At 43.3% G+C, this 27,738-nt stretch overlaps 1 protein-coding gene across 5 annotated transcripts in view; it reads right to left on the bottom strand.

The window, feature by feature from the left end:
- Positions 1-2,956: 2,956 nt before the first annotated feature.
- Positions 2,957-27,738, bottom strand: part of limk1a (LIM domain kinase 1a) — a 59,685-nt gene continuing 34,903 nt past the window's right edge. For all 5 annotated transcript variants that reach the window (XM_063031197.1, XM_063031196.1, XM_063031200.1 and 2 more), the window contains 9 exons: positions 21,171-21,345; positions 18,829-18,915; positions 17,551-17,682; positions 16,405-16,464; positions 15,191-15,256; positions 13,605-13,758; positions 12,647-12,702; positions 11,394-11,551; positions 2,957-6,807 (listed from right to left, as the gene is read on the bottom strand). In XM_063031197.1, coding sequence (XP_062887267.1) covers positions 6,657-6,807; positions 11,394-11,551; positions 12,647-12,702; positions 13,605-13,758; positions 15,191-15,256; positions 16,405-16,464; positions 17,551-17,682; positions 18,829-18,915; positions 21,171-21,345 — 1,039 coding nt within the window. In that variant the 3' untranslated portion in view covers positions 2,957-6,656. The remainder of the gene's footprint in view (positions 6,808-11,393; positions 11,552-12,646; positions 12,703-13,604; positions 13,759-15,190; positions 15,257-16,404; positions 16,465-17,550; positions 17,683-18,828; positions 18,916-21,170; positions 21,346-27,738) is intronic.

Raw genomic sequence — 27,738 nt, 5'->3', positions numbered from 1 at the left:
AGTTCTGGGAGAAAGGAGAACGGCTGAGCACACAGTGCAGTTGAGGGCTTTGTCAACAGTAGTGGAATGGAATTCTTCTTAGTTAAAAAGAGGTCTTACTGAATTATTAAAAGAGCAGATGGGGTTGTATGAAGGATCTTAACAGTGACGGTGGATCTGAGAGATGTTATTTGGAAACTGGGTACATTCATAGCAATTGATTTTATCTTTAATTCTCATTAGTATTTTGCTTCTCGTACATTTCACCCCATTTTTCCTTTATCCCTCCTCTTCCACCCTTTCACTTTTTCATAGATTTATCCCCAACTTAGCCCCATCACATTGCTATTCCCCCAGTCTGTCATTCTTCCCAATGCCTGCACTTATTTCAAATTCTTTCCCAGCTACATGCTTCTAACACACATCAATGGTGGTGTGGTAACATAGTGGTTAGCATAATGTTTTACAGTACCAGTGACCCGGGTTCAATTCCCACCACTACCTGTACGTTCTCCCCGTGACCACGTTGGTTTCCTCTGGGTGTTCCAGTTTCCTCCCACATACCTGTCAGTAGGTTAATTGGTCATTGTAAACTGCCCTGTGTTTAGGCTAAGGTTAAATTGGGGCATTGCTGGGCGGTGCAGATCCAAGGCCCTATTCCACGTGATAGCTCAATAAATAAATATAAAACTCCATGTCATAATCATTGCTCCACAACTTATTAACTACCCTCTAATATTTAAAGGCTCTTCTGCCAGTTTTACCACTCCACATCATCCCTATACAATGACTGATTCCTTGTTGGATATGAGGTTAGGTTGGTTTTGACCCTGTCCACAATGAAGTTCGAGTCCTGTGTTAATCCAGTGCTGCACTAATCTTGTGTCTACGTGGCTCCATGTAAGCGTCCTACAAAGTGGGGATTCGTGCTCCAGTAGCAAATACAGAGTTTCCATTGCTGGAGTGTACTGTTGGGCTTTTGACAGCTGAAATTGTTCAGTTTAGCAACTCCAACCAAATGGCCTGGCTTCCACTACATCTGCCAGCCCATACCACCTAGCTCAGTGTGAGAGGAAGCACCCCGGACTCTGGTGATAAAGTCAATTGCAAAGGCATCTGCTGTCCTATCAGCTGTGTCCTGTGATGAAATATCCTTTGCATTGCCTGCAAGGAGGGACCACACACACACTCACTCCTCCTGCATTCCAACAGCAAAAAGCACGATTTCACATAAATAATTAAGTGTCTTACAGGCATCAATATCTTTGTTCCCCCCCTCCAACTCCCATCCCAACAAGAAAGCCATTTGCAGCAGGTGAATTTAACAGACACTTTGTAGCTTTCCAGTTTCTGCACCTTAGGTCTTTTTGTCTGGACTTTTCCAGTTTTCTGGATAAATTCTTCTAGGCGAGCCAAGTGTAAAACCTGAAAAGCTTCTGGTAATATGGCGGCACACTCAAACGCAGCAGCTTCTAAGGGACCAACCAAAGGTGTTATTGTCTTTTTTAAAAATCAATCACAAGACCCTACTGGACATTAAGAATTTAAAGTACTGCAGGTCTACCTCATCAGTGAGATTCTCGTTGGCAGAGAAACTGAAGGTATAACTGTTGGTTCTGTGTTCTACACCTTCACCCTAGAGAGACGTGGTTTCATTTGGTTGTATTCATGTGTAACGGAGTGATAATTAAACTTGAACTCAAAATGGAATATTCTGTTGTATTGATCTCCATGTCAACCTCCCAACTCAGATACAATTAAATAGAGCATGGTTTACTGTACTCTGTTCTGCCCAAAACACTTGGATACCCAATACTGGGGCATTCTCACACACAAGGTTGCTATTCACAGTAGTCTATCACCTGGTAGCATGCATGTTGAATTCTTCAACTTTTGGTAAGCTGCTTCCCGGTCATTTTCTCTCTCCTCCTGCTCTCATCACTGTCATCTCCGGCCTCTCCAAGTGCCCATTACTTACGCTTAATCCATTATCCCATCTGCCTCCTTAGATTCCATTCCATGCTCCACCCTTCTTTCCTATCAAATTCTGACTAGTCATTTGTCACTTCCACCAACTACCTCTCAAATTCCACACTATTCCCACTCACCCCTTTCCCATCTGCCTACTGCCCCTCCTCACCTGGACCCACCCTCTGCCCTTGACCACCTTATTCTGGCTATCTCACCTATCTTTCAGTCCAGATGAAAGGCCTCGGCCCAAAGTGTTGACTGTCCATTTCCCTCTGTTGATGCTGTTCAACACAAGAGTTCCTCCAGCACTTTGTGTGTTAATATATGTAGTTTTAGGCGGAGGCCAAGGTTGACCCCACACTGATCCAAGACAGCATCTCATTTGATGTCACTTGACGCTTCATTCATTCAGGAAGTCAAGAGTGACTTGCTTCCCATTAGCCTTAGTTCAATGTTAACCTGTCATGGACACGAGGCAATGATTTCCATTTTCTTTCTCAGACAACCTCCAAGAGGACAACATTGTTGTAGGGCTTGAAGGCTTGCATGCCTCAGTTTCCTGGAGAGCCATGTTGGCTGGAGTCAGGACCTTGTGTTTTGTTTCTTGGTAGGGTCAATCATGCCAAACAGGTCAAAGGGGAGAGGTCAGACCAAGAGTGATCCACCAATGCTCGAGGTTCAGGGCCAACAACACTGACTGTTTTTTTTAAGATGAAACAGCAATGAAGAATCCTTCTATATCTGTTAAGAGATGGAGGGCCTTCATTGTTGCCCTAAACGCCAGCAGCATAGTAGGCAGTAAGTTTCTCAGACAATGCGAGCTGTTGTGCTCCCCTCATGGGCCACTGCTCTGTGTTATCCACAAATCAATTAGTTATTGTTAAATATTTCCAAGTTTTTAGCAGGAGTCACAGCACAGTGCAGGGATGGTGGATATTAAAAGCCCTATTGCAGATACACCATTTAAGCTGTATAACAAAAAGAAAAGCAGAAATTTTGGGTTGAGATGAAGCTGGTTTTATTCCATTTTCCCCCATTATAATACTTTACAGACTTGCTGTCATCATCAGCCTCCCGTGTTTAAAGTGCACCATGTTCACAGCTTGAGTTTTCACAACATAAACATGAGAATTAAATGAACAATAACCGAATTCACAGAAACAATAAATTAAAACATTTTAAGGAAATGCAGGTTTTGAGCTCATGAATAAGAAGCCAATCACTGGTCCTTGGCAGCTCTGACTAAACAAGGCACAGAACGATTCTGTGTAATGAGACTTACAGCGTTTTCATTGCAGGGTTTACAGTCGTGTTCACCTGGTCTCAAACATTCTGATGGCAAGGATTAAAGGTTTCATTTAGTTAAGACTGACACTTAAAATGAATATTATTTATTCTCTTTTACTCTATAAATAGCATATTCCTCTTGTCTGGGCGTGGCCCTCAACAATAGTGTAAAGTTTCAGTACAAAATTGATAGCATCATATGGCAAATAACATTGTTCCATATTCAAAGGGGTTTCTCCCTTGACCACTGAAGGCACCAAAATGCTGGGGGTGGATCTAGCAACAGCCCAAGCTGCCATCCTTCATGGAGGGATTGAGACAATGATTGTAAGGGAACTAACTAACCCATGGATGGCACTGAACCAAGAGTTTAATCCTGTTCCAACCAACCAGAATCCACACAAAGCAGTTTGAAGCATGGGCAGCCAGATGGACATCAGGAACACACGAGATGAATCAAGTCTCTCACCATTCCTAAAGGTCGACCACAGAAGACAATTGTAATACCCTAGCTGGCTCAGCACAAGACCAGCATCAAATCTTAGCTCTGTACCATACAGTACCAGATAATCTACTGTACCATATGTAACATTCTGTAAGATAGAGCTGCCCCATAATCGGCACAGTTTTTGGATAAATTGTAAGTGGAATATTTAATTAGTTTTAAACAGTGAAAAGCAGTCAAATGCAAAAAATCCTTAATGTATACAATGAAGCTCCTGTAGGGCTAACATTAAAAATCCTTCGTAACTTTGAGACGATTGTTTGAACAGAACAATTTCTTGGAATTCCCAATCCTAATTTTCAAATTCTTCTCTGATATACTGGTCTATTAGCAAAGAAATGGTTGGCAGAGATTTATATCTTCTCCCACTGAAATGGAGACCATCTCACCAGTAATGCTACATAGATGTCAAGCCCACAATCTTACCTCATTAACTAATACAAACTTCGCACCTGTCAATAGGCTAGTGCTAAGCCCATACTGTGGTTGTCTCTTAACTGCCTTGTTTATAAAACATCCCTACATGCAGATTTTACTGGAACTTTAAAAAAAAATGCCCAGTGCTGTTTGGTTGTGGAGACAGAATGTGAAGATTTTATAATGAATATTCTCACAAGTAAATATTTAAGCGTTATGCAAGGTACTAAGAACAGTGTGTTTTTTTTCTTTTCCTCAATGGTCTGAGTAGAAGAGTCTTCTGATTTTAGTTATTGGTAAGTAATATTTCAGTGATTTGTTCCTGTTAACTATTTCATTACCTGAACAATCAAAGCCAAAGCTTCACTGGATTCCATCTCAGCCAAGTGGGAATATACAGTCATCATAAGTTTATGTTTGGAAAGTAACCAGCTGTTAGCTTCCACATATCAGGTCAAACACAACACAGGTTACGTAAAGATCCTCAAATAGTTTCCCACTTTGTGAGTTGGCCCAATTTCAAGAGAATTCCCGCTCTAGCCACCAAGAGTGAGATTTATTTATTTATTTTTTAAATCACAGCAGTTGTGTACCACAGGATTATACTGGTAAACATACACCTGGTCAGAGAGGTTTGTCTCATTCCAGGGTGGGTGACAGCCAGGTCCGAGAGGTGAGAGATGTAACAACCAGTTTTTAAAATGCAGCTTGCTGTCTGTGACAAGTGTATGTGCCTGATCAGAATTTGCCTTTGTTCATCAGTGCGAAACAAGGGCTGTGATATGAAAGTAAACGGTATGAACATGGGTGGTGTAGGGTGGGGGAAAGGTAGGTGGGTTGAAAACATGGAAATCAGGCCAAGCATAATGTGGATGTTAATCTAAGGTAGAGAAGGAGAATGAATACAATCCTGAATAGAAGCTAAAAAGCAACAGCTACGCAAACTACAGGGCAAGAACTATGCAAATTACAGGGCAAGAACCATCAAGGCTGAAGAACAGAAAACAAAATTTATGGCTTTTGGGAAGTTGATCAAAATGCACTCATGCAAGGATGAAAAGTAATCACTGATGGCCACCATTTCTGGAATCAGAAGCATTACCAATAGGAGATATTTGAAGACTTGTACAGTATTGCTCTGCCAGAGGCTCCAAGCCAGAACTCAGGTTTGAAACTTAATAGACTTCATTTTACCCCAGAAAAGTCTGACATCTTGCAATCCATCGTTGATTAATAACAATGGCTGTGTTACTAAAGCACAGAGGACCAAAACAGATCCTTGAAGCGGAAAGTTTAATAATACTAATAAAATGGTCAAATATGCAAACAAAATGAATGAGGGACCACAAGGATCCAAAAACAAAAATGTAAAAAAAAGCAAATTAAATCCAGTTTTTAATTGGAATGTTTAAAGTGGACTGAAAAATAATAAGGTGCACTGGACTTGAAAACAGTGGTTATGTCAATGTGAACAGGAGATCAAAGACAAATTGTCCAGTCTATGTAGAAACAGGGGAAGTGAAGGAGGTTGAAACTAAATGGGTTAGTTCCAGAGGGGCTCAATCTTAATCAACGCAAGCAACTCACTGAGAAAATAATCAAATCTTGGAGTGTCCAAATTTGTAGTGGTTATTGTTTTGGGACTTGCATTCAGACAACTCCTTTCAGCAAGTTACTGACCACTTGACTCATTAAAGACCCTGAATCTTAAGTAGTAGGGCGTCACATGGCAAATTACAATCTTCAAACAATTCATTACATGAGTTTTCTAAATTATAATAGTAATTGCCAAAGCTCCCCTTAATTGCTTCCGAATTATCACTCTATGGGATGCTTAGTGCTGGTTTCTAAGTTTGTCCTCATCAGGATGAGGGGTGGTAGTGCTTGAAATGGAATGCTTTCGCTCAAGATACGCGCTATGGTCCCAGCTCGGGCACAGAATGCACACCAAGTGCAGGTTAACATCTTACTCTGCCCAGTCCAGACAGTGCTGTACATCATGACAACCTTACTGTTCTTACGCCAACCACCCTGTGGCCCCTCTTGTTAAGGAGACTGCCAAGCTTGGGGCATTTCTCTACTGCAAATCCGTGCTTGCTGGGAGTGAGTACCGGTGCCAAAAGGCCTTTTACTCATTACTCCAGAGCAAATCTTTCTATAATCAGCATTTGAACAGGAACTCTGTACCAACACTAACTGCAGAGTGCTTGAGGAGTAGAATATCTGACTTGGACACCAAAGCTCCAGGAATTCCCCTGTGGAAACAGCCAACTTTTTGATTTACTGTCAATGTTCTATGTCCAGCTGAATGTGGATGGCTGAGCTTTGCTGTCCCGTGAAATGTTAAAAGCTGAAGCATCACCCGGCAGGATTATAAACAGCAGCTGTGTACCCTGCATGCAGGTGAAATGTGTGCCTAAGTGAAGTTGGTCAGCTGACCATCAGCATGCTGGTGATTAACACTGATGATTCAGCCTCCTGATCGGTGCAGCCCCCCTCACATGGGCTGCAGAAGGTTCTCCTTGCTCCTCGAGTGATTCTGGAAGAAGGACTGATCGATCTGTTCCAGGTCAGAGGTGAGTGGGAGGTGCATCTCCACATGCAGCTTCAGGGCTAGAAGCCACTGCCCCAACTTTGTAAAGGATGGCCTGTGAAAGACAAACAGGTTTCAGAACCAGTGAGGATGGGCTTAAGAAATGCAGTTCTAATGTAACATTTGACATTGATCATCAACTCTCAGATCTTTCTTCTCACTGAACTCAGCTCTTATTTGAGTAACTGCAAAACTGTCTCTTAGTTATATTTATTGGCTATTTGTTGCTAGTTGTTGATGCGTGCATGAAAGTGATCAGATGAAGCAACGTTAATGAGATTCAATCCGCTGTACACGAGGTTAAGGAAAAATCCATTAACAGTGGGAAGGGGAATCTAGTCACATTATTTCCTAGGTTCACTGGATTTCAAAATTCAAAGTAAATTTATTACCCAAGATCATACATGTCAGCACATACTACCTTGAGATTCATTTTCTTGCAGGCATTCATAGAATAGTTGATGACAATAGATTAGATAACAAGGGAGTCAAGACAAGATGACAAGGTTGAGTACTCTGAGCTATCATATGTCCAACTATACACGTCAGTTATTCAAGTACTTGATTTTTGGCTTTTTTGGTCCATGCTGTGTATGATTAAACTACAGGAAATCCAGTTAGAAACTTCCACTGTTAACACACAAATCTGAGTGAACAGAATTATCCAGTTAAATTCAAAACCTGTTGTACATCCTATAATACTGTACCATTCTACAGCACCTCAGACTTTTTACATAATGCCTTCTAACCCCATCTTCAGGCATGGGACAAGTGTTATAGTTGGCTGCTTTCATCATTATCATATCAACAATTAGCAGGAATGGTCTGTGGCAGGGGAGGGGTGGCAAATGTTTTTGAGAACGTGAGCCCAAACTACTTACTCCTATAATTCGACTTGACCAAGTTCATCATTGAAAGTAATGGCTCACTTTAATATGTGCTAAACTATATACAGTATATACTGATATTATCACTGAATATCAAGTGTTCACTTACAAATAACAGAAGGAAAAACATAAGCAGAACGAAGCCAATGTCAATCGGCCCAGCCGTTTACTATCCAAATACTACTATGTACACCAGGTCTGCCAGGATTTCAAAATGTATCATTGAATGTCCCGTGTTCTTATAATAGTCCAGCTGGTACCAAGCCAGCGTGAGACGTCTCCTGTGAAAACATCTCACTACCCTCAGGCTGTAAAAAAAAAATCATGCATCTGGTAGTAAAGATCATCATAATGGATCTTTTTATTACGGGTGGATTTAAAGAATCGCGAGGTGGCACCACACGGCATGTACTAACACAATTTTTTGCATGCGCCAAGTTGGGCACATGTGCCACAGTTTTGTCAGCCCACTCTGTGGTCTAGTTAGCAAATACCATATCCTCAACCAAAGCACGTTTGAGGGGTGGAGGAAATTATGAAATCTTGACAGCCTAGATAAGGCAGATGGTCAGTCTTTCTCCCCCTCAGTATAGGGTGGTCTTAGACTCACCCCTACCCTGGGCATTTAAGATGAGAGGGGAAAGATTTAAAATAGGGACCCAAGGTACACATTTTCCACACAAAGGCGATAGGTATATGGAACAAAACGGCAAAGGAAGTGGTAAAGGATGGTACAATCACAATGTTTAAAAGACAGTTGGATAAGATCATGAACAGTCAAATATTAAGAAGGATAAGGGCCAAGTACAGGCCATCTGGACTAGCTCAGGATGGCACCTCCGTTGGTAGGGTTGAAGTGGCTATTAGTGCGCTGTGTAACACCATGGCAAGGTTTTTATCTGTGAAACCATGGACAATACATTTAGAAAGGTCACTCAGGACATAGACCCGGGGGAAACGGGTGACTTTCAGCAGTTTAGGAGGCAAAGAGTTCCTGACTACCTTCCTCAGATTCTCAGTTGTGGGCCATGAGTGGCTCAAGTCCAAAGGATTAATCTGGGCAAGCAATAGTTACGGAGACAGTTTCTGTGGTCATAAAACGTGACTCCACTCTGACGTGTCACTATACAGCTCAAGAGCATCTCAGAGAAAGTGGTTACACAGCCAGAAACCTGGTCCAGTTCAGTATCAATGACACAGTTAGAGGAGGAAATGGGGACACTAGGGTCCTGATGATGGGTCTTGGCCCAAAATGTTGACTGTTCATTTCCCTTCACTGATGCTACTTGACCCGCTGAGTTCCTCCAACATTTTGTGTGTTACGAGCTTAGGTAGATGCCTTAAATAGCATGGATGAGTTGGGATGAAGGGACTGTTTTGATGCTGTTTTATTCTATGACTGAAAAGGGGTTTTTTTCCTTTAAAAAAAAAGGCAGTAATCCCTGGATTTCCTGCCACACGCTAGAAGAGGTTAGTGCTGATGAATTTGTGGCTGGAGGGATGGTGTAGGAAGGAGGTTTTCACATCCTTGAGGAACTGGTGCTGTTTCTGAGTGACATACCAACGAGCCAGATGTATTGAACCTCAACCGGAATGGGGAGAACACGGTTAGGTGAGTGTTCTTGGGGAGGATTTCAACTTGAGAGAAGTGGGGAACCTTTGGATAGAATGAGAGTGAAAAGCTAAGCTGGAGATGGAAGACGGCAAAGAGACAGGACGAGACAACAGTGCAGAACAATGGAAAGGATAACAATAAACCAGAGCATCAGGGAGGGGCAGGATCTACCAAAGTCAAAGTAAAAGAAAATAAATTAAAATTAAAGGCTCCTTATGCAGATACACACAATATTCACAAAGTAAGCAAGCCGATGGCACAAGTATACAAACACTGTTATGACTCACTGCTTTTACAAGGATTCAGTTCCTGGTCTGGTTACCAGGCAATTGCATGTTCAGGGGTACTTGGCATTTCAGAAAGACAAGCAGAAAGGTAAAGAAGTGGGCTGGAGTTGTTACCCAAGGACAAGATCACTGCAGTGGTGAGAAATGATATTGGCTGAGAAACTCAATTCTGATGAGTGAAATTTCAAATTCTGTTAGATGGTAAAAAACCAGTGTCTGGAAATGACAGACAATTATAACAGAGATGGCAAAAGTGGAGAATGAAGCGGATTGCAGGGTGACCAGTACAGTAGGGGCAGTCATTTGAGGAAGGCTCTGTGAGATTTGACCATCATGGCTGAGGAATCCAAGGATGGTTTCAAATTCAAAAAGCCACGTCGTGTTGTACAGATTAGGGACAGGCTGAAGACCGGAAAATTTTTAGCAACCAGCAAAAGATGACAAGAAGAAAAGCAAAGTTCAGTTGACATACAGATGAGCACAGCTTCACAAGCGTGCTTAAGGGGTTAGTCTCATGACAGATCCGGCAGCTAAACTAGGCATCATGAAATGTTGCAGATTGTCATCATTGCAAAAGCACAGCACATTTGGTGCATCCCCCATTTTATTATCACAGTCAAGCCAGGTTCAATGAAGAGTGCAGGAAAGTCAGCAAGCAATTGATAACTTATTCTCCCAACCAGTGGGTCACAGTGAAGTTCTGCAGTACAACTATATTAAACCAGTATGTTGGCAGACTGGAGCTACGTCTCTACCAAAGTAGGTAGTAAGGGGGTCCTTCCCTCCGCTAGTTGCAAGTCACCCTTGGGAAAGGTGTAGCACCTTGCTTAGCCCCCTGATCAGGATTATGTGAAACCATGGGAGCAGGTGGTGGATGGTTCTACAAGCAGCTGGTGCACATCACAAGTCCTGCTTATGTGACCACTGACACCAGGCAGACAATCTCCGAAGAGCATTGATAATGGCTGGGGGCTAAAGACACCGCCCAGAAGGCAATGACAAACCACTTCTGTAGAAAATTTGCCAATTATGAGACCATGGTTACATGACATATGACACGGCACATAACGATGACAACGATGGATAATTAAACTGCTGACGTGAGGAAGACATCTCCATCTCAATGATAGCAGGGTCCAGCATGCAATTACTCAGGAGAAAGCTGAGGCATTCAGTACGTGTGTAGCCAGAAGTGACAATGGATAGCCGAAGTGACAATGGATAGCCGAAGTGATAATGGATAGCCGAAGTGACAATAGGTCTACCCAAGACCTTCACTTCAGCCAATTTAGTTCACTCTACATGCGAAGATACTGGAAACAGCCAAGTCTATAGGAGCATGTAACATCTCAACTTTGCTAAAGACCAGTCCTCTAAATCTAGATGCACCATCACCTAAGCTGTTTCAGTATAGTTACATGGTCACCTACCTTATTATGTGGAACATTGCCAGGTATGTCTGTTCACAATAAAATAGGACCTATACAATCTGGCTAATTACTGTTTGGTCCAACGGTTTGGCAGATCGAGACATCTCACAAGTGTCTAAACCTTTACACTAATTGCAGTGGCATTTCAAATCCTTTTATCTCAACAAGCTGCTCAAAACTTACCAGGTTGGACTCTATTTAAATCTTCACTCTTTAAACGAGGAGCACATTCAGGGCAAATGTAGAACAAGGTAATTTTTGTTTCTACCACCCCAACTTTACCCTATTTAAGTCCTTCCATCCCAATTTCCCTAATGAACTGAACCATCTCCAAATGTGGCCCAAGCCTTTCCACTCCATGGCTCAGTCACTGCATAACCCAAAATCCGCACCAAAGATCACTCAATGAAAGACTGACTTACCTCTTCTCAGGATCCAGGTCACAGCACATAACCGCAAGTGGAAAGAAGGCAGTTGGACAATCCTCAGGACAGTATCGGTCTAAGAACACTGGGACATTCAGACCAAAGTCTGTTGTCCTGGGCAGGTAATCTGGGTCTGCATTCACTCTACCAATAAGCTTAAACAAAAGAGGAAGAAAAAAAAATAAGGCCAATGTCCTCAGAGAGCTTGATCACACAAATAAAACCTATTGAAACTATTTGATTTCAACGTGTTAGATTCCATTAGTACGTTGAATCAGACACTCCTAAAATTGAGACCCAACTTCAAACAGCTGCTTTTGGAAACCTCAAAATGCTTAGCAAGACGCAAATCCAGGCTGAATCACACAATTTTAGGAATTTAGCTCTGACAACCAACACGGTGACCAAGTTGATGAAGGTCCATCTTATCTTTTATATCTTACGTCTATTTGTACAATCAGCAATCTCTGCTAATCCTGCCTCTGATCTATTAACTACTACCTTCCTAACTTTTGAAAACAGAAGCTGCAAACAGCTCAAGCACCCAGCATCCTTTCATGTAGACGAAATCTTTATGTCTGAGCTTGGGATTATTTTGAGGTTAAGGTAGTATAGGAACACACACAAAATGCTGGAGGAACTCAGCAGATCAGGCAGCATCCATGGCCGTTTCTGGAAACACTGACTAATGGAATTAGCATCAATGGATTTAAACCAGCCATTAGCAGCATAGGCTATTCCTCCCAAAATATATTGCTGTTACCTGCAGTATGGGCTACATGGTTTCCTTGTGTGCTGTAATAATGCTGTACTGGTTCGGTTCTAAAGTTCTATCATTTTAGTGTCCCCTTTCTCCCTCAAAATAGCAGAAAATAATTCAAATTTCGATTATTTTTTCCTAACTGATACAATGCAAAGCAAGGCCACAAAACTGGCTCTTTTTATTCTCTTAAACTTTACCCTTTCCTAATATTCCCCCTTTACTTAAGATTTAAGGGAGAAGCCTCTTGCTTCAGTTGTTTGGGTTCGTAATGCCAATCATACTGGGACAATGGAGAAAAAAATCTGGAAAAACAATGGGAAGCTTTGGGGTTCCTTTTCTTTAAAAAAAAGACTAAGCTCTTCTAACTAATAAATTAACACAATATCCTGGTTAGAGTTCTCTACCACATTTAAAGAACTGATCAGGACGACATGACAACAGTGTCCCAGCCTTCAGTCAGAAACACGGCAGCTTGTCGGTTTCTTACCTCACATAGCACAATCCCAAATGAAAAGATGTCAACTTTCTCATCGTAGCTTTTTCCTGGGAAAATAATTTTAAAAAAGTGAAAATCTCTAACAGAAGTTAAGTAAAGCACAAATAAAAGACGGCAGGCAAGAAACAGATATCTGAGTACAGAATGCTGATCCAGGGAGCTCTCCAGCATTACCACAGGCTGACCAGCAGAGGGAGCACTGATCAATTCACAAATTTCACTGGCTCAGGCAAGCACTGAAGAGAATCAGAGGCATTAGGAATGGCTGATACTCTTCCCATGCTGTGCTCCTTGTCTGCAAATAATAATATAGGCTAGAGTAGAATGGTTTGCAGTTGACTTCGGAATGTGCTCAGCTGCTCTGGAATGGAAACACTGTGGTATTTAAATTTGTGCTCTATATCTGGGGTCAACTTTCCACCACAGATCAGACCAGAAACTAAATCTGAAACCTGTAGCTTTGGTTAGGCTAAGGGAATGAGACTCTCTTTATAATAATGACTTAAAATAAGATTTAGCCATTGTTATTTCGCTTGCTTAAAAAATCATGTTAAAACACAATTTATTCTGTTGATTGGAAAGAGTCCATGCAGTCTCCCCAAGGCCCACTGGACTGATAAGTGGTCAGCTACCAAGCCCAGGAAGCTCCACGTTCAACCGCCCCCCCCAGCCCCTCCACCAATCTGACTGCCAGCCGAAAGGATGAAGTGAATAATGAAGCTGGACTCCCTTGTTCTCAGTCATAACCCACAGATTCTTGCTGGCAAATGGTCATCTGGGGAAAGGTTACGTCCTGTAGTCACAGGATTGCCGGTCATCACTGCTCACATATAGAGAAGACCTGTGGGTGAGGTAATGGGCTAATCACAATGCTGAGAAGCCTGGGGGATAAATGAATGGATAACTTCGGGGAAGGGGGGGAGGGGGAGAGAACAAGTTGTCCACTGACCATTGATCATCTCTGGAGCCATCCAGTAAGGGTTTCCCACGACGGTGTAGCGCTTCTTCCTGTCCTGCTTCCTCATGGTGGACTGGCTTTCCTGCTTCTTATCATCGACCATCAGTCGAGATAGTCCAAAATCTGCCACTACTAATGTTTTATTCTGGGGGGAGAAAAAAGTCAAGAAAAGATTTCAATTAATCGTTCTTCGATAAAGACCAAACAGCACCAGAAACAGTCGTCCGAGTAACCGTCAACACCTTGTTCGCCACCCCACCAAGCAGAGACCGTTGTTGGTCCTGATGCATCACCCATAGCAGTGTGACTCTAGCCCAAGCGATCCTCCTGAATAGGGATAACCAATGCACAGACATCCAACACTGGCCTGACACTAGTAATGTGTAGGAGCCACCATCACCCTAGACCAGGGGCTCTCAACCTTTTTTATGCCAGGGACCAATACCATTAAGGGATTCATGGACCCCGGGTTGGGAAACCCTACCCTAGACCCTCTTGGCTGAGGGAGATGAAGCAGGAACAGTTAAGTATTGTAGGGTAGTAGCCATTGATACAGTCTTCAAACTGTTCATAAATAAACCCTAAGCTGTAATTAGTTTTGAAATTCTAAGAACAATTGCATGAATAAACAGCACTGCTGAAGAGCAGGCTGGGAACTCATAGCCAGAGGCCACTGGAGACGTAGCTTGGAAACCACATGCCATGAGGCGCTCTGGTAGGCATTGGATACAGGGCTGTTTTAATTGGCCTACCCTACATCAAACCAGACATCGGACATCTTCAGCTAAGATATTCTGCACCACTGCAACAGATCAAAAGGTGAAACAGGACTGGCCATTTTGCTATTTGTCACAAACATAGTCATTGGCTTATTTGTTCTGCAAATTAATACTTGGTATTCTTGTATATCCGGAGAATCAGTCCTGACAACACAGAACAGGGTTTTATCCTCAAAAGCTTTAGGAATATTGACAAACTTCCTAATCACAACAAAGCTGTTGGCACATTCAGAGCTGGTCTTCTTAGTCAAAATGTGCAACGGTTGTGGATATGTAATTCTATGGAATCATTTGTCTACACACAAAATATTTAAGTAAACTCTGCAATGGCTATTGAAATTATAGTCAATGACCTGCTATAACCTTTGTACTATGAATATTAAAACATGACTTTATGGAGATTCACCCATTAGATCCTTCTGGTCTCTGAATAAAGATCTGCTGTTTGTACGGCTCCAGACACAATATGGATCTATCACAGACCCTGCCTACCACTCTTCCCTTCCAGTGGGTAGCAAGCTTCCTTTGCTGGCTAGATGCTGGCCACAGAGTGACCATCATCACTTGGGAGTGTCTAATACATCACCCTACCTCAACACTTCTTCAGGCAGGGACCACAATCTTCAGCAACTTCTATCCTCTCCCCGCACACGAACATAGGCAGTGTTCCTACTGCCCAGGAGATGTGTTATCGCCGCAAGAATATTCAGGGTAATTCCACCCAAAAGGCCATGCAACATATCCCCACACCTGCACATTGTAGCAGACCCTTTCACACCTCACCTGGCAGATGCTTACCTCTCGCACAAGACAGTTATGGGAGTTCAAATCTCGGTGGATAATGTTCATGGAATGCAGATAGGACTGAAATTTAAAAAACACAGGAGGGTAGATGAAGAGCTTAAGAAAACGTAGCCATGTCTCCTTTAGTTTACTTGCCTGTGTCTCCTATACAACTTTGGGGGAGAAGGGAGATAAAGTACCCCTCCAAATGCGGGTGGAGGCTAACCTACCTACAATGCCCAGGTAAAATCTGTCTACAATGCTCTAGGTTATCTACAGTAGCAAAGTCTTCTGCAGAGCTACAGATACCATAAAATATCAGTGTTCTTAGAACTGGCTTTCCCATGGAATTTTATGAAGGGAAATTAGTAAAAGCTCCAATGGGTCAAGGACAGTAGAAGCAGACAAACCAGATGACTTTGTTCTTGCCAAGTGCTTGAAGGAATGGAGGCCATTTTGTGAAGCTGCTCTGTAACCTCCATTTTGTGAGCTGTTTTGTGAACTGGTTTTGCTCAGGAATAGTTCTATCAAAGTGCTTTAAAGTTGACACAGCTACACTCCTGATAACCTGCTGAACTAGAGAAAATCTGCAAGTAAGAAGTTATTTGAGAGGTGTTCTTTGGTACGATGGAACATGTAGGTTTATGAATAAGGGAGTCTGTGCCTGGACTGAGTAACTTGAGCCTAGCAGCCAGCTGATTCAGAACAAAGAGACATTAATTACACTTGTAGGAGGACAATAAGTTAGTACTGGTCTGGACTACATCCGATGGGAATCTAACACAGATCAGTCAGATGACCTTAGGCCAACAAAATCAAAATGCAACATTTGAACTTATAAGGAAAGACTCTAAGAATGAAGGGCTTCAAATGCAAAGTGGCAAGAACTCTGGAGACTAACTAGTGCAGGGGCTGGGAGGGGAAAATTGGACCAACCGTCTGGTCAACAGGAGATTCTAGAATTCTTCTTGTAAGTTGTTGGCCTGGTGTCAACATAGTTATGTTGTTTGTGCAGAGATATTAAAGTGAGACCTTTAATTAAGAGTTGCCCAGTGAATAACCTAACCTAGATCTGCTGATAAGTCAACAAAAACACACACACACAAAACAATATTATTGTTATTACAAACTGTGGATTCTTTCTTGTGCTAACCCTCTCTGGGTGGGTCTAAATATTGAATTTAATCTGCAGTAATCCAACTTGATCCTCCACAAGTCCCAAGGCTTACCATTCCCTCAGCAATGTCCCTGGCAAAGCTCACTCGGTGATCCCACGGTAATGGAGTGTCCTACAGGAGGCAGAAAACAAAGAAAGCCCCAGTGTTATTATATTTAAGCTTTTACTGTAATAAAACAGCTCCCCGTACTTCAACTGGCTAACTGCATTCACCAACCCCTGTCATTTTCCAGCAAGTCTCAGCACCAAGGGCAGATGGAAAGTGATACTACAGAGGGAGAGTAAGAAGGGAAGTTGGGCAAATATAACACCAAAGGCCAGTAAAATCGTGGAGCATTTTACTCTCCTGAGAGGAGAGATTTTTGGGTGTTGTGGATATTAATGAAGTTCACTGTGAAGCAGTACAGACAGGTTGGTGGAACACATGTCCGTATCATGCTCTGATAAACACCCTTGGAAAAGGTGTCAAATGTCACATATCAGACACATATTACGGGCAGAGTCCATAGTTCAACGACAGGACAGGCAACTGGTCGGAGAATGTACGGCACCCAGCTGTTCACCTAAAACAAGCATCGGGCCCTGTATGTAAATGATCACGGACAGCATTTTTAACAAAATATATCCCGTGCACAGCCCTGCCCTCAAAACACTGTGGGGAAATTAATCACTTCCTCTTATTATTTGAGGGCCAGGCAAACCGTCTGTTGGGATGTGACCACTTGAGTACACGCAAGGGAAGCAACTTCCATGAACATGACGCACTGCCCCCACCAAACAAAAAGGTTCCAAACCAACTCCTACCACAGCGTGTTAATACTCATACTTCTAATGAATCCATATTGTGTCAGACGGCATGGTAGGGAGAAAAATCAGTTTTCCTCCCACACTGTAAGCAGTGCCCCCCTTTCCTATTTGGTAAGTTATTAAAGAACTCAAACTGAAAGTTAAACAGCAGTTTACAATATGTTAAACATCAGTAGAGTTTTTGATAACTGCACCATTAGTCTGCCCACAGTTTATGACATGTGGATAGTTCTGCTGGAGACATTTTTGCTTTAGAAGGTTGGTACTTTCAATAACATGGGCACAGAGCGCTCAGGCAAAGGCCCAACACAACTTTAACTGATTTGCAGCTCATGGTTTTACTGCAGCCCTAGAGTAACCCGGTACACTCTGGTGCTCCATCGTCACTTACTAAATCTTTGATGATGCTTCTCAGTGTTCCACCTTTGATGTACTCTGTAATGAAGTTCAGCCTCTTGTCTTTATAAAGGACACCGATAAACCTGAGAACGTTCGGGTGGTCGAGACAGCGCATCACCTTAACCTAATTTTTGGAGGGAAAGTTTAGGCTTTATAAACAGCATGTTATAGAGAGACGAGTAAAGAACGGTCACTTCCTGTATTCTGGGTGTGGTTTCACACTCCTGCGCATCAAGGTGGAATATTTTTCTCAAAACATTATAAACTTTCCAGATTAGATCAGAAATTCTGCCGTCATTCAGTATTACAAAGACAATTAAATGTCATGGTTTTAAAAAAAACCCACAGTTATTTGTACATTGCTGTTGACAGGAGACCTCTGGATGGAAAACATTTAACTTTATTACAGTACAAAGGTAACTTTGTAAACATTTGTTGCTGCAAGTGTAAAACTTTGAAGGAATAAGACTAATGCAAGCCTGCAGTTGATCCTGCCTTGAGCTACCCCTTAGGATTGACGGGTGATTTATTACCACTCCAGTTATGCGGTTGAGGTTCTGAAGAGGTGATCAGATGTGGGAATGGCTGCCTCTTCCAATGATCAAGGGGGAGGTGCCCAACAGGACAGGCAGGTGGCCTGGTCCTTCTGTCATCCGTGCTGAGCCACCATGGGACGCTGACACAACATTCTCAACACCACGCTGAATACTCCACAACGTTACAGGCTAGTGATTCAGCCAGATGTGGCATCTCTTCCATGACAGAGCTGGAACAGATTATCTGTTTCAGGAGCCATAGCTCTTGAAAGACGTGAAGTGAATCACATAACCAGGTGCCTCAATTCTGAGGTCCTCACCAGGTGACCAAATGAATCTTTGAAAAGCTCCAGCCCTGGCAGCAGCGATGTTGAATTGTTCAGAATATTCTGAAGGGTGGCAGATTTTGCACCACAAGCACGTGAAGGCCTGTGGAAACCTGGCAGTGAAGTTTAGCTCCAGCCAAAGATCCAATCAACCACGATAGCACTTTACTTTGGAAAAGACTCAAGAGACCTCCCATTTAAAAAAAATACACCAATCATAGTTCCAGTAAGCCAAACAGGTTTGTTTCACTTGCCACTTCAGAGCTTTAACAAGTCTAGTCGTACCTGCATAATCATACACAAGGAGTACACAAACCTCTAAACAGGATCTTGTTATTTAAAAGGACAGTGAACTTCCAAACAAATGTTGCTGTGCTCACTGCAAAAGTGAAACTCTTATTTACCAACCTCTTTCAAAAAGGTCCTCTGTGTTTCCTCATCAAATCGGATCAGTTCCTTCATTGCCATGACCTCTCCAGTTTCTCGATGCGTCACCTGTCCAAAAAACAAGGAACCGCGATGACGGAAATGGACACAGCTACACTGGGCGCACCTTCAACACAAACCTGAATTACTGAACGAAGGATCAGGTGGGCAATTATACACACACACAATGAATATTAACACAAGAACTACTGTTCCCAGTGGAAATAAGATTACATTTAGATTGTATGTACATTAACATATTCGGAAGAAAGTTTGGAGAATCAAGCTGAAGGTTTTAATTTATTTGTTGACAAGATGGGAAGTTGTACTTATAATATTACTTACTACTTGAAACATTTAATTAAGTGGTATGTAAGACCCTGATAAAATATTTTCAGATAATTTGAGCTGAAACAATGTCTGATTACCACTTTAGGATTGAGGGACACTGACGATAAAATGTCCTTTATTGTTTCAAGCAGTGTAAACAAGGGCAACACACACAAAATGCTGTAAGAACTCAGCAGGCCAGGCAGCATCCATGAGGAAAAAGTACAGTTGACGTCACAGCCTGAAACGTCAACTGTTCTCCCCCCCCCTGCCCACCGTAGATGCTGCCTGGCCTGCTGAGTTCCTCCAGCATTTTGTGTGTGTTGCTTAGATTTGCAGCATCTGCAGATTTTCTCTTGTTAGTATAAACAAGGGAATAGATTGATAATCAGGTGTGGGGTAAATTTCATATTTAATTCTGAGATCATTTTGAGAGTTAGTCTTCACTGATGCCTTTTCCCTCAGGATTGGTTGATTATTGTCACATGTACCGAGGGACAATGCTGAACTTGGTTGTGGACGCCATCCGTACGTCAATGCTTTGAGACAGAACAAGGGAAAAACAGTAACAGAATGTGGAATAAAGAGTTACAGATAAAGGAAGTGCAGTGTGGGCAGACAATAAGCTGCAAGGCCGTCATGAAAGAGATTGCCAGTCCATTATATTGTACTTGGGTACCATTCGACAGTCTTATAAGAGCAGGAGAGAAGCTGTCATTGGCGCACACTTTTACATTTTTCATCTGCCCAGTGGAAGGGAGAAGTAAAGCAAATGCCCAGGGTGGGCGAGGTCTTTATGGTGGTTAATCTACCGAGGCGGCGAGAACTGTTGACAGCGTCCATGGAGTGGATGCTGGTTTCCGTGACGCACAGAGCTGTCTGCAACTCTGCAGTTTCTTGCACTCACTGTCACAGCAACTGCCATACCAAGCTGTGATGCCTTCTCTGGTGCGTTGATGAGGTCGGAGAACAAGTGAAATTTATTTAGCCTCCTAAGGAATAAGTACTGGTGAGTTTTACTGACTGTGCGCCTATACAGTTAGACAAGGACACTTCGTCGGTAATGCTCACTCCTAGGAACTTGAAGCTCTCAACCCTTGACCTCAGCACCACTGATGTAAACAAGAGCACGTGCACCAAATCCAATCCCTACCACCACTTAATCTCACATTTCAGTAAGTTACATCTCAGTCCATTCTGTGCCTCTGCTTGTAACAATGCAATTGTTCGAAAACTGGACTGGATTATTCGCAATGTCCCTGAATATTGCTGAACAGGGTCCCATCTAGAGGAACAAAGCCTACAGTTTTAAAGGGCTTTCAGTTAAAGTTTCATTTTTTGCAACATGGGGCAATTAAGCAAAGTTGCATAAAAAGCAAGGATGTTTTGGGTTTACACACATTTCCTTCTGAGGACCAAACTTTAAACACTTGGAACAGCAGTCAAATAGACCCCCGCATTCTATGTCACCCTTGTACAGAGCATTTTGCCATTGAACCATGCACGTGTATGGCTGTAAATCAGTGAGAGTGAAGGCTGCCCTTGGTGCTGATCATCTGTTGAATGGAAGACCAGCAGAGAACCATGGTCAATTCTACACCTCACCTTGGAAAGCTGAACTTCCCTCCAGATCTAATAAAAAGGCTGGTAGATAGGAAAGGACATCTAGATTTAGACACAATACAAAAATATCTATTATAAAATGACTAATTTGCATAGTATTAATTTTAATTCTGTTTCCTCCACTGACAAAAATGTATCTTCTCGCCTCCCATGGACCAGAAGTCAAGTCTTCCAATACTTCAGGAAGGAAAGCACAAATAATCATAATGAGACTAGATGTAACTCTCCCAGACTTCCGTGTTAGCAGAAGAGTCAGTGATGGGTCACTGTGCAATTTGCATAAACCAGCCCAGCTCAGTGTGACCTCCAAACTAATGCTTCCTACTGCAGACTGAAAGCTCATTCGAGAGAGGGGCTGGCGATTGATTTACCTTAATGGCCCGGCCAAAGTAGCCCTTCCCCAGCACTTCGCCGTGGATCAGGTCCGAGGGACGGAAGATACGATGCGTCTTGGCGCCAATTCGCAGGGACTCAGAGCGGCCCAAGTCTTTCTTTTGGGAGACAGGTGATCCTGCCCTGGGAGATTTATCAATACTACAGCTTCTCCTGGAAGTCGATAAAGAATTATAATGGATGACTTTTAGAGTGGACCAACAAATTAAACTCTACAAGATCGAATCCATATTAATCAAAGCACACACACACACACACACGACACCCCTGTCCTTCCCCCAAGCTACTGAAACTCTGCAATGTGGAATGCAATTCTTAATATCATTGTTTCAAACCTCAATGCTATCTTTTAAAGTGACCAATCAGCACAGTGTACTCATTAGTATCCAATCAGGCCCCAATGAGGACCTACAGATTATGGGACTGTCCCCATATTTGAATTTGGCACTGGTTATCAGACGCTGAAACAATTTTCCAGAATAAGGCCTTGAAGTTGAATCACTGTTACTGGATAGTAGTGACACAGAACATACTAGCGGAACTTGGTGTAATAGAAGCTACAAAATTATAACATTAAGGTTCTATGAGTCTTCCTGTCCAAAATTTAGTGTGTTCTCACCAACAACAATAACAATGTAATGGCAATTATTGGAAACTGATTGTGATCGTTTAACACTGAATAACGTGATCTGTGCATGTAAACCACACACAGCCCAGTTTCTCATTGCTGGTTCCCCTGTGAAAATGACTTGCAGAAGTGTCACTAACTTGCAGTATAGGCAAAGGACAGGAAGGCAGGCCTTAAACAGCGGAACGTTCACTGTTGAGAAATACTCCAAGATAAGAGGAGTGATACTGCAGAGAGGAAGTTTAAGAGGATTCGTGCAATGAGATACTACTTTGGCTCCAATCCGCTCTGAAATTAAGTCTGTGGTGGGAAAGAGTGCACATCGTCCTACAGCAGATGTTGAGTAGTAACAAATTCTGAAGATACAGCTTGAGAGGTTTCTCCCTCATCCTTCCCAGCTGGATTGAAAATATTATGTGAAGATATAAAAGGCAACATTCAACGTTTGCCGTGCTTGCCAAAGTCAACCTGCGTTAGCAGTTCAGTGATGCTCAGTTGTGATGGATGTAATCCACACTGCCGATCAGACGTTCCACACAATGGCTATCGCTGTCACAGACAGCAGACTCCTTCGTTATTACTGCAGCTGGACTTACATAACTACAGCTTCATTAAGGTCCTCAAGCCTGCTTGTGATGTACCAGATCTTCGGCTGCTCCAGAGACATTATCTTCTCAGCTGCTGGATGGTCATTGCACATAGAAAGAAGGTCTCGGGTCTCTTTGCGAAGTGGACATAGTTGCAAGGGTCGCCCACCATCACATGACCATGGTCCTCAACATTTCACACGACTCTAGATCCCACACACACACTCAAACAGTTGCATTCTTTCCTTGATTTTCCTAGAAGAAGGCAGCTTGCTTCTGCAGATTCTGGCGAAGCCACCTGGAAGAGCTGGACTACCCCCAGGCCTGGGGCGAAAAGGCAGCACGTGTGCCATCTCAGGGGGTGGTTTGCCCACGAGCTCTGTCAGGAAGATGAGATGGGCTCCAGACTGCATGGGGCAATGCCTAGTCCATCCTTGGACAGTGTTTGCATTGAGCCTGGAACCCACGTTTTCCAACATGGAAGTGATGGCCAACTTCTCATTGACACTCAGGGAACCAACCATAGTGCAGCAACTAACAGCTGGAGTCTCTTCATCGATTGCAACACAAGTACTGACACTAGAGGTACCATGACAGCACACACAAAAATGGCCTCTCATGACTGCTCATCCTCCCCATCATTGCAGCAGGGAAGGTCTGTGCTCTCAAGTCTGTTAAATTAGTTCTACTCTAACGTCCGATCGCTAGAAAATAAGATCGATTACCTGCTTCTGCGTTAGGAGGGAGACTAGTCCTGACAGAAACATGTCCTCAGGACACCACTTAAGACTTGGCCATCCAGCTAGGAGGCCCAGTCTCCTTTTGGGAAGACAAATACTGTGACCTCTGGCAAGACCTGCGGAGGAAGTCTGTGTATCTATGTCAATAAGAACTGGTGTGGGAACGCCCCGGTAGCGAGGGCCCACTGCTCACCGCAGAGCGAGTTTTTAAAAAGGTGAAGTGCAGGCCCTTCTACTTACCAAGGGAGTTCACTGCCATGATTGCTGCTTTTTACATTTCACCATGCTAATCCTGGGGAAGCACGACAGAAGATCTATGGCACCACGTGCAACCTCAAAGCCACTCACCCCAATGGGCTTTCGTTGTTGCTGGTGACTTCAATCGTGCCAACTTAAAAGCAGTCCTACCAAAGTTCTACCAGAATGTCAACTTCACAAACAGACGAGAGAATATACTAGACCTGGTTTCACCAACATTCATGGAGCCCACAAGACTGCCCCAAGCCCTCACCTTGGATACTCAGAGCACATATGCATTTTGCTAAACCCTGCATACAGACCGCTGGGTAAACGATTCAAACCAGTTTGATCAGGACCTGGCCAGAAGGTGCCGCCTCAGTGCTGCAAGTCTGTTTCAAAAGCTCGGACAGGAACGTAATCAGAGAGACGGCTTCCTACGGATCATCATGTCAACAGTGATGAATGGGTGGGATCGGTGACGGCTACACAGGACAATGCATCAGGGATGTTGCCATGATTAAACACCACACTGCCATAGTTTAGGGATCAAGATGCTGCCTTTGGATCAGGGATAGGACCACTTGATGGTCAGTAGGAGGCACACACTCCCGTGCCAGCAGGAAGGCAAAGTGCGATTGCTCACAGAAAATTCCCAGACAGCTTTGTGACACCAGGGACGCGCGAGGCATGTGGCAGACTATACAAACCATAAAAGATTACAAGTCCACCCCAAGTATCAATGACAGTGACACCACCCTTCCTGATAGGCCAAAGCCTTCGATGCATGATTTGCCGCATCCAGGGTAAATCCATGCAAAGCTGCAGGGCCAGGCACTGAGTGATTGTGCAGCCCAGCTAACACAGGTCTTAACAGACATCTTTAACACCTCTTTGAAACAGTCCACTCTCTCTGCAGGCTTCGAGGCAGCCAGCATCATTCTGGTGCCCAAGAGAGCAACAGAAATTGGCCTAAGTGATTACTGCCCAGTGGCACTGACTTCAACAATAATGAAGTGCTTTAAGTGGCTGATAATGGATCATATATAAAAAGAAAAATAAATCACACCTTCCAGCTACAGTGGACCGTTTCTAGTGCGTCCACCGCTCAAATCGGTCCATTGATGATGCCTAGCCTCAGTCCTTCGCTCCATCCAGTCCCACCAAGAAAACGATGCCTATCACGCCAGGATGTTATTCGTCAACTCCAGCATGGTGTTTACAATGATCATCCCTCAGAGGCTGCCATGTAAATTGTCTTCACTGGGACTCAATGCCCCTCTCCGTAACTAGATCTTGGACTTCTTGATGGAAAAACCGCAGTCAGTCTGAGCTGGCAGCAACATCTCGAGCTCTATCAGGGAGCTTAAGGTAAAGGAACCCTCAGGAGGCAGTGATCATGATATGATAAAATCCACCCTGCGGTTTGAGAAGGGGATGATAAAATCAGACATATCAGTATTATAGCTGAGTAAAGGGAATTACAGAGGCATGAAAGAGGAGCTGATCAAAGTTGATTAGAAGGGGACAGCAGCAGGGATAATGGTGGAACAGCAATGGCTGGAGTTTCTTGGGCAATTTGGAAGGTCCAGAATGCGTACATCCCAATGATAAAGTAGTACAGTATTCTAATTACCTTGATTTTTGATTATCTGACTGGCAGACCACAGTACGTGTGCTTGCAACACTCTGTGTCCGACAGAGTCATCAGCAGCACTGGGGCTGCACAGGGGACTGTCTTGTCTCCCTTTCTCTTCACCATTTACACCTCGGACTTCAACTATTGCACAGAGTCTTGTCATCTTCAGAAGTTTTCGGATGACTCTGCCATAGTTGGATGCATCAGCAAGGGAGATGAGGCTGAGTACAGGGCTACGGTAGGAAACTTTGTCACATGGTGTGAGCAGAATTATCTGTAGCTTAATGTGAAAAAGACTAAGGAGCTGGTGGTAGACCTGAGGAGGGCTAAGGCACTGGTGACCCTTTCCATCCGGGGAGTCAGTGTGGACATGGTGGAGGATTACAAATACCTGGGGATACGAATTGACAATAAGCTGGACTGGTCAAAGAACACTGAGGCTGTCTACAAGAAGGGTCAGAGCCATCTCTATTTCCTGAGGAGACTGAGGTCCTTTAACATCTGTCAGACGATGCTGAGGATGTTCTGCGAGTCTGTGGTGGCCAGTGCGGTCATGTTTGCTGTTGTGTCCTGGGGCAGCAGGCTGAGGGTAGCAGACACCAACAGAATCAACAAACTCATTCGTAAGGCCAGTGATGTTGTGGGGATGGAACTGGACTCTCTGACGGTGGTGTCTGAAAAGAGGATGCTGTCCAAGTTGCATGCCATCTTGGACAATGTCTCCCATCCACTACATAATGTACTGGTTGGGCACAGGAGTACATTCAGCCAGAGACTCATTCCACCGAGATGCAGCACTGAGCGTCGTAGGAAGTCATTCCTGCCTGTGGCCATCAAACTTTACAACTCCTTCCTCGGAGGGTCAGACACCCTGAGCTGATAGGCTGGTCCTGGACTTATTTCCTGGCATAATTTACATATTACTATTTAACTATTTATGGTTTTATTACTATTTATTATTTATGGTGCAACTGTAATGAAAACCAATTTCCTCCCCAGGATCAATAAAGTATGACTATGACTATTAGTATGACTATGAGCATGAGCATGAGCATGACTATGACTAAAGGGAGGATGAAGCAACCATGCCTGACGAGGGAAGTCAAAGACAGCATAAAAGCAAAAGAGAGGGCATATAATATAAAAAAGAAAAGATGAAATATGAAGGTAAGCTGCTCAGTAATATAAGAGAGGATACCAGAAGTTTTTTTTCAGATCTATAAAGAATAAAAGAGAGAGGCGAGAAATATTAGACCATTGTAAAATGACATTCAAGAAGTAGTAATGAGGGACAAAGGAATGGTGGATGAAATGAATAAATATTTTGCATCAGTCTTTCGGCAGTGTTGCAGAAATTCGAGTGTGTCGGGGCAGAGACAAGTGCAGCTGCTAATACTAGGGAGAAGGTGCTTGGGAAGGTAAAAAGGCCTGAAAGCAGATAAGTCACCTGGATCAGATGGACTACACCTCACTGTTCTGAAAGAGGTAGCTGAAGAGATTTTTGGGGCCTTAGTGATGATTTTTCAAGAATCAATAGATTCTGGAATGGTTCTCCATTCCATTCTTTAAGAAGTAAGAGAGGCAGAAGAAAGGAAATTATAGGCCAGTTAGCCTGACTTCAGTGGTTGGGAAGGTCACTTAAGGCAGATGGAGTACAGTGTAACGAAGTGTTCATTATTAAGGGTGGGGTTTTAGGTACTTGGAGGCCAAAAAGTAGGCCAAAGTCAGCATGGTTTCCTTAAGGAAAAATCTTACATGACTAAACTGTTGGAGTTCTTCCAGGAAATAGCATGCAGGATAGATAAAGGAGAGTCAGTCGATGTTGTTTACTTGGACTTTCAGAAGGTCTTTGACAAGGTGCTGCACGAGAGCCCACTTTACAACATAAGAGCCCATGGTATTACAGCAAAAATACTTGCATGGAGAAGATTGGCTGACTGGCAGGAGGTAAAGAGTAGGAATAAAGGGGGCCTATTCTGGTTGGCTGCTGAAGACTAGTGGTGTTCTGTAAGGGTCGGTATTGGGACCGTTTTTCACGATGATTTGAATGACTGAATCGAAGGCGTTGTAGCCAATTTTGCGGACGGTATAAAAATAGGTGGAGGGGCAGGTAGTGTTGAGGAAGCAGGCAGTATGCAGAAGAATGGGCATAAAAATGGCAGATGGAATACAGTGCAGGGAAGTATACAGTCATGCACTTTGGTAGGAGGAATAAAAGTCAGACTACTTTCTAAATGGGGACAGAATTCAAAAATCAGAGGTGCAAAAGGACTTGGGAGTCCTCTTACAGGTTGAGTTGGTAGTAAGGAAGGTAAATGCAATGTTAGCATTCATTTCAGAAAGGCTTAAATAGAAGATCAAGGATATAATGCTGAGGGTTAAAAGGTGTTGGTCAGACCACACTTTGGAGTATTGTAAGCAGTTTTATGCTCCTTATCTAAGAAAATATGTGCTGGCAGTGGGGAGGGTCCGGAGGAGATTCACAAGAATTATTCTGGGAATAAAAGGATTAACGTATGAGGAGCGTTTGATGGCTCTGGGGCTGTACTTGCTGGAGTTTAGAAGAATTGTGGAGGGAGAAGAGGGGGAAGATCTTATTCAAACCTATCAAATATTGAAAGGCTTAGATAGAGTAGATGTGGAGAAGATGTTTCCTGTAGTGGGCGAGCCTAAGACCAGAGGGCGCAACCTCAGAATAGGGGGAACACCTAGTTA

This window comes from Mobula hypostoma, chromosome 23 (genome assembly GCF_963921235.1).
Source record: "Mobula hypostoma chromosome 23, sMobHyp1.1, whole genome shotgun sequence".
Lineage (NCBI taxonomy): Eukaryota > Metazoa > Chordata > Chondrichthyes > Myliobatiformes > Myliobatidae > Mobula > Mobula hypostoma.
This window is presented reverse-complemented; position numbering and strand designations above follow the sequence as displayed.